This window comes from Sorghum bicolor, chromosome 1 (assembly GCF_000003195.3).
Source record: "Sorghum bicolor cultivar BTx623 chromosome 1, Sorghum_bicolor_NCBIv3, whole genome shotgun sequence".
Taxonomy (NCBI): Eukaryota; Viridiplantae; Streptophyta; class Magnoliopsida; order Poales; family Poaceae; genus Sorghum; species Sorghum bicolor.
In genome coordinates, this window is record NC_012870.2 from 75367671 (window position 1) to 75375476 (window position 7806).

A 7806-nucleotide genomic window follows, 5' to 3' on the forward strand; every position below is an offset into this window, starting at 1 on the left:
CTCCATGCAGAGCGAGAGAGAAGGGAGCAGGGGCGCAGAGCGCCGGCGGTGGCCTTGGGCCGTTGGGCACTAGTGGCACGGCTTCGGCGAGTTCGACTCCCGAAGCGAGGACAAGCGCAGGCCGCTCCGGCGGGTGCAGGGCCACGCCACCGGCGAGGGGAGTAGAGGGCCGCTCGCGGTGGGGACGGAGGCGCTGCCGTTGAGGAAGATGGTGGCGGATCTCGGACGGCAGTGGATCTTGGACGACGGCGGATGAAGGGGCCACGCCGCGAAGGGGCCCGCGCCCAAGACTCTGCCAGAGCTCGTCTTTGCGAAGGGGCGTGGACCTTGCCGGATCTCGCGCTGGAGCTCACAGCTCGGTGGCCGGCTACCGGGAAGACGGCCAGATCTCGCACCAAAGCTCACAGCTCGGTGGCCGGCGCGGGGAAGACGAAGACGGAGAAGCAGGCGGCACGGGGAAGAAGAAGACGCTTTTTTGGGTTCGCTGTTGGAACAGGCAACCTTTTAGATCTATGACCCATTTCCTGTGCGTGACCCATACCACATAATGGGTCTCATATTTGGGTACCTACTGTTGGAGATAGCCTTAGGTGGTAAATAGACTTAGACGAGGTAATCCAAACAAACCCTTCTTATCGAGGTAGTATCATTTGTCACCACTAGCTAGTAGTGTTTGTCAAATTTGCTTCATTTTATTTCATATAGGCAATTTTTAATTATTTTAGAAAATGGAATAGTTCGATGTGACTTGGGAATCATTCGATGCTTACAGCCTTAGTGGCAATAATTATAAAACTATAATTTATAAACCATATGCGCAGACTTGTGCCATGGTCTTAAGATTCACACGCACACATATAGTACTTGATAACAGAGAGAGCAAACAATGACCTAAATCTAGAGACAGAGCATTAGATAGAGCCAGACACATGCCAAATAAGAATAATCTATTGCGTGTACATACGCATATACTCCATTTATTGATACGTTACACAAGAAAAAAAATGAGTTACAGGGACATGACATGAATGAAATTCAGTTGCAGTCGTCAGCTCCTTTGGTACAAGAAGCACTAACTACCTTGCCCGGCCACATGGTCCAGGCTGCTGCTGGTATTTCCCCGGCCGGACATCTCGCGGTCGCGGTCGCGGGCGAGACGAACGAGCGAGACCAACCATCAAAGTCCACATCAGGTCCTCTACCAAACTCTCCTTAGGTTCACATGACATGATTATAACCTAATTAATTAATCTTCTCTCCCGATCATTATTTTAGCTATATATATATATATATATATATATATATATATATATATATAGCAGTCCTAATTTATATAACTCCATTTACACTATATATATACTAGTATATATATGTAAAACCAATAACGAATCTTGAATCATTTAATTATTTTGCTACGCAGACGTATATATGTATAAGTATACGAATATTAAAGAGTACGTGTTGGGTTGAATGAATTTGTGGCATGCAGGGGGGGCCGGTGGAATGCATGGATGGATTGGATCATCAGTCTTCCTTGTAGTCCTGGTTGTTGTAGGGCGCGAAGAGCTCAGCGAGCCAGTTGCCCTTGCGGAGGACCCTGGAGCCGAGGTCCGCGCACATGGCGTCGCTGTCGTGGATGCTGTAGGTGGAGATGCAGTGTCGGCGGTAGAAGCGCGTGGTGCGGCGCATGGCCTCCGCCTCGCCGTCGACGTGCCTCACCATGTCCTCCACGCTGGGCAGCGCGAACCGGCCGCCGAGCAGGCCCGCCAGCCATCGGCAGCGCAGCTCCGACGTGTGCAGGTTGGACACGCTCTCCACGTACCCCACGAACGCCATGTTCGGGATCAGAGGGTGGATGGTGCCGCTGCAAAATGCAATATATATATACATATATATATATATATATATATATATATATATATGCAACTTAATAATTAATTAGACGAACAACTAGCTAGCTAGCTGCAGCTCGATCTAGCTAGTCGAACGAACGACATTAATATATATACACGTACCGGTAGAGTGGCATCATGCCGGACCTGTCGACGACGAGGCCGCGGAATGGGTCGGGCAGGACGGAGCGGACCTTGTCCTTGCCCTCGAAGCCGGTGGCGAGGAAGACGAGGTCGGCCTCCAGCTCGGTGCCGTCGTCGAGGAGGACGCCGTTGCGGGAGAAGCACCAGCCGCCGGAGGCCCTCTTGAAGCGGATCATGTCCCGGTCCGCCATGTCGAAGAAGCCGTCGGGGAGGATGGCCATCTGGCAGCTGGCGTAGTCCTCCACGAAGGGGTGGTCCGGCCGGAGCCCGTACTTGTCCAGCGGCAGCTTCCACGCCAGGTACGACTCGATGAACTTGGACACGCCCGCTCTCTGCATGCATGCAATACATGCAGCTCACGCAATTAATTAATTATGTTATATATTCGTGCGAGAAAGAAATCAAATGCTACTACTCCTATAGTATGTACGTGTACGGTCATGTCTCTAGCATGCACACATGTTCATTAGTAATTCTGAACGATGTTCACATGCATGCATGCACGCATGCACTTCCATGTGGCTCACACACGTGTATGTATTAGTAGAAGGTGACTGTTGCAAATATGTTGTGTTGCACGCACGCACGGATGCATGTACATACCAGAGGTTTCATGAGTGTGCAGAGCATGGAGCGGAGGAGACCCTGGTTGGGGCGCTCGTAGAGGAACTGAGCCAGGCGGGTGGAGTAGAAGAGGAAGAAGGGCAGGCCCCAGATGGAGTAGGACGGCACCACCCAGTGAAGGGTCCTCACCAGCATGGTGCAAGCCTTACCTCCCTCACCTGCAGCATTTGCATGCATGCATGCATGCACACACAAAGTGCCAATGCAAATTAAATTAGACGACCACAAAACCAACACAGAGTCAAAATCAAATCTTATATATATCCAGGCCGTTTTGGTAGTACAGTAGCCGCGATATGATTGCACTTGCACACAGTCAAAGTACTGTTAGAAATGCACGCAGCTAGCATGCTTACGTCAGGAAACAAAATTAACTTAATGATGATTAAGCAAGTGGTAGTACATGTGTGGTATAGTAAAGTGCATAGACTGGTAGACAGATCCCAGCCGGGGACCGGCCGAAAAGTCAAAAGGTGCGTACGTGTTGCGTTCAGTGTACTTTGAACCTGTACTAATAGTAGAAGTAGGAGAGCTGCTGCAGTCTAGATGGAGTGTACGACGGATCATGACAAGAGTGACCTTTTCTGGGACTAGCTACGATTGGGTCTCCCAATTCGTTGCCCTGCCTGCCCACATCCACATGTTGCTGTCACAACGAGCGACACGCCCAAGTACAGCCTACATACGGCTGGTCCTACTCGTTCGATCATCAATTTGCTTTTTTTTTACATTTTATATATGACATATACGTGCTGCTAGTTGATGATGAACAGAAGTATTTATCTCTGTATTAGTTACGCTATAGGACTATTGATCAGTATTGTATTAGCAGCTAATAATTAGCTCTGTGTGAACTTGCGTGGCATGTTCTTTTTCTATTATTTCCTAGATATGTAAATGCGCGTACATACTACCTTGACCACCTGATGCATGTGACTCTACTTGATTGATTGCTGCATGCATAGTCTTTTGTACGTTTTGATTCAAAACCAAGTTCTTAATTAATTATTAGAATATTATCCCTTGATTTGCAGCAAATTTGCATGTAATACGCGGGTTTGTTCGCTGAAATTACGAATTTTGCGGTTCAACAGTACTGATCGATGTGCAATTCAGTAGTACGTAGTAGTAGTGTATTTACGACGTATGTATATACCTTGGTTGGCCTGGGCGCATTCAAGCGCTAGATCGATGGCGCTCTTCTTGTACCCGACGACCACCACCTTCTTCCCCCTCATCAGCTCCACCGTCTCCTCCTCGCTGAGCTTGCAGTAGTCCAGGGAGTGCATCACCTGCCCGCGGAACACCTCCGGGCCCTTGCCCGGCGGGAACACCGGCATCCGCGGCACGTCGCCGTACTTGCCGGCGCACATCACCACGAACTCGAACTGGTAGTACTGCACGGTGTCGGAGCCGGCGGTGGCGACGCCGACCTCCCACATGGGCTTGCCCTGGAGCGGCTCGCCGCCGGTGCCGCTCCAGAGCTCCGTGAACCCGCCGCCGCCGCCGAGGAACTTGATGTCGACGACCTTAGCGCCGAACATGATGTAGCGCCACAGGCCGAAGGTGTCGGCGTAGCCCTCGAGGTACTCGATGATCTCGGCGTGCGTCGGGAACGTGGGGTCGTCGCGGTTGCGCCACGAGTAGTCGGAGAACTCGTAGTCCGGGCGGGGCGTCTGCAGCCGGGTCGACCGGTACACGCAGTGCTTCCACACCCCGCCGATGGACGGCGTCGCCTCGAACACCACGGGGTCGTGCGCCGCCAGCTGCTTCGCCGCCGCGAGACCGCTGATGCCGCCGCCGATGATCGCCACCCTCGATGACGCCGGCACGGCCTGTCTCGTGCTCCGCGCCTGCTCCTGCTGCGCCGCCATGACGTACGGTGTGCTTGCTCTTGCTTGATGATGATGGGGTGCGATGCGATCGATCGAGCGTGATGTGCAGCTAGCTAGCTAGTGCTTTCGACGACGGATTTATGAAAGAATCGGAGGCCAAGAACGAGCGAGCGAGAGAACAAGCGAGCAACGTAGCTGCTGCTTTGCTAGGGCTCTGTAAGCTTTGCTAATGGCTTTTGTGAAAGAATGTGCGTAGTGGGGCGTATTTATAGGGCCAGACTCTGGCAGCTAGCGCCCGCCAGCATGTGAGCTTCCGCTGCGTGTCACAGAAAATGGAGGGAAACACTGCAAAGAAAAAACACATGAACAAACAAAAATGTAGTACACACAACTCGAGGGCATGTGCTACTGGGGATGTGTGGGCTTAGATAAACTCTTTTCCCTAGCAGGATCAATATTCATCAATACATATGAATTTTTACTTATAGTACAATTTTTAACTTGAAGAAGCTTATTTTATATATTTTATAATTTATAATTATAATATAATTTAGAATAATATTCTATCACAACTCACCAATTATAAGTCATTTTGGATTCTCTTGATATACTCCCTCCATACCCATAAAAAAGTTGTTTATGACAGCAACATGGTCAGCAACGCCTAACTTTGACTCTTTATTTTTATAAAAAAAATATCAAAATGTGGTATATGTATATTTTTATGGAAGTATTTCAAGACAAATCTATTCATATGGTTTTCATATTTTCAAACTCAACAAGTTATTCATAATTTATATTCTCAATGTTTGACTCAAACCTTGTCCAAAATGACTTTCTTTATAGGTATGGAGGGAGTATAACTTTTGCTATATGCATCTTCTAGATATAGGTTATGTCCATATGCGTCTAAAAAAGCTAAATCGACTTATAATTTAGAATAGAGAGAGAGTATAATCTATCATTGCAATGCTTAATGCATCATGACAGGTACTATACCGATAAGACTCACTTTCTTATACTCCCTCTGTTCCTAAAAGTTTCAACTTCTAAAGTTGTCTAAGTCAAACTTTTAAAACTTTAACCGAATTTTTAGAAAAAAGCTAATATTTATAGTACCAAATTAATACCATTAAATTTATCATATAATATATTTTCATAAGATATTTATTTTATGTCATAGATATTAATGCTCTTTTTTTATCAAGTTGATCAAACTTAAAAAAAAATCTGACTGACATGGATTGTAGGAGCTGAAGCTGGACAGAGGGAGTATAATTAAACTAGTACCTTTATTCTTGTACTCCGATGTGCTTGGCTTCATTCAACTTAACGTAATTGAACCATGGTGAGATAAGGGTGCATGCACTGACTTATAGCTTAAATGTCTCATCTTTTAAAAATTATAGTTGAATTACAGTTTTTTTTTGCGAATATAATTGAATTACAGTTAATTAACAGTGGTATATAACTTAAATGTAATTGAATACTTGAGCAGTACGTAATTAAATAGCTTAAATGTAATTGAATACTTGAGCAATACGTAATTAAACCGGTAATGTCGTTTTCAGCTAGGGTAGACCTAGTCATCAATTTTTACTGGTTTCTTTTGAGCATGGATTCATGAATCTGACACGGGAACGATGACTTCGTCTTGTTCAAGGGCTCTTCCTGATCTGGAGAGAACTTGAACATAACTTTGGACCGGAGAAAAGGAGGCAGTACGTAGTAATACTCCATGCTTGGGCATTTTTGGCTGCATGCCTATGCCTATATCTTGTTTGTCCCCTCGTGAAATAGACCGTCATGCATCCTTTGTTGTGTTTTTTGTCCGGCCGCCACAGCCTGTCACATCTGCCTAGCAGCTACTATATGCATGCGGACTATTCTTTCCCTATCACCGCCGTAAGGATTCGAAGCAACAAAAGTAAAATCATATTGTCATCAGCCCAACAAGTATTACGACGTTATCTGATTTCTATTTTTTTAAGTATGTATAACTGTATGTATCTGTAGCCTTATTGCTTAGAAAAGATAAGCTTGGTTTGATCAGTTTTTCCCCTTGCAGTTTTGTGATGTTTTTTAAATTCAATCTAGGTGTAGACACTCGCATATATGCATGTACTCCGTACACTTATCCTATGAATGCACACGCACACTCTAAACCTATGAATATCTCCAAAATACTGAGTAGGATCAGTAAATCTCAATATTGATCGTTAAATTTTAGAATGAACAGGATATGGAAAAAGTCTACATAACCCCTAAACTATCTAAGATGAAATACTTCATCCTCTAAACTATAAAACCAGATATTCTATCCTCTGAACTTTTAAAACCGGTCAAATAACCCCCTCGAGTGATTTTAGAGGGTGGTTTTGTCTTTTTATTTTTTTATTTATTTTTGCCAAATCTTTGAAAAATTATAATAAATCACAGAAAAATCATAAAATAAAAAAAATAATTTTGTTGGACTCCTGATGAGTAGATTTACACAGTGAATATATAATATGGTATACTTTAGTACAAAGTTTTTGTTGTAGCTTTAAATCTATGTTTTTCTGTAACTAATTCGAATAATTCATATATGTAGTTGCTATGGTCCAATTGTGGTAAAAAATTTATGGTGGGCTCATTGTTGTATGCTTGAACTATGATAAAAATTTCATACTCACCGGATCACGTATAACTTAGTTATAGACAAAGCATAGATTTAACAAGAATTAAGCTAAATAAATCTTTAACTAAGTTATACATGATCCAATGGGTATAAAACTTTTATCATAGTTCAAGCATACAATAATGAGCCCACCATAAAAAAATTTACCACAATTGAACCATAGGAACTACATATATGAATTATTTTTATTAATTTTAGAAAAATATAGATTTAAAGCTACAACAAAAACTTTGTACTAAAGTATATCATATTATATATTCATTGTGTAGATCTACTCATCAGAAGTCCAACAAAATTGAAATTTTTATTTTATGATTTTTCTGTGATTTATTATAATTTTTCAAATATTCAACGGAAATAACTAAAAAAGAAAAAGACAAAATCACCCTCTAAAACCACTCTAGGGGGTCATTTGATCGGTTTTGAAAATGCAGGAGATAGAATATCCGTTTTATAGTTTGAGGAATGAAGTATTCCACCCTAAATAGTTTGGGGGAGGGAGGTTTATGTAGACTTTTTCCAATAGGATATTGTTTTTCAGTGGTAGACACGATGTTTTCGATGATAGCAATCCGTCTACGATAACTTCATCAACCAACTCAATATTTCACATGTACTCGTACATAGTGCA

At 44.0% G+C, this 7806-nt stretch overlaps 1 protein-coding gene across 1 annotated transcript; it reads right to left on the reverse strand.

The window, feature by feature from the left end:
• LOC8057671 (probable flavin-containing monooxygenase 1) lies at positions 1422-4711 on the reverse strand. The gene is made up of 4 exons (XM_002468349.2): positions 3817-4711; positions 2640-2818; positions 2016-2368; positions 1422-1864 (listed from the first exon to the last, which is right to left on the reverse strand). The coding sequence occupies exons 1-4, from the start codon at positions 4532-4534 to the stop codon at positions 1525-1527; spliced, it is 1590 nt and encodes a 529-aa protein (XP_002468394.1). The 5' UTR covers positions 4535-4711; the 3' UTR covers positions 1422-1524.

Excerpts from the sequence above, each read along its gene's own strand:
- LOC8057671 (XM_002468349.2), bottom strand. The coding sequence starts at position 4,534 with ATGGCGGCGCAGCAGGAGCAGGCGCGGAGCACGAGACAGGCCGTGCCG. Across the intron at positions 2,369-2,639 it reads GCACACTCATGAAACCTCTG|AGAGCGGGCGTGTCCAAGTT; the intron begins GTATGTACATGC and ends GCATGCATGCAG. Across the intron at positions 1,865-2,015 it reads GGCATGATGCCACTCTACCG|CGGCACCATCCACCCTCTGA; the intron begins GTACGTGTATAT and ends TGCATTTTGCAG.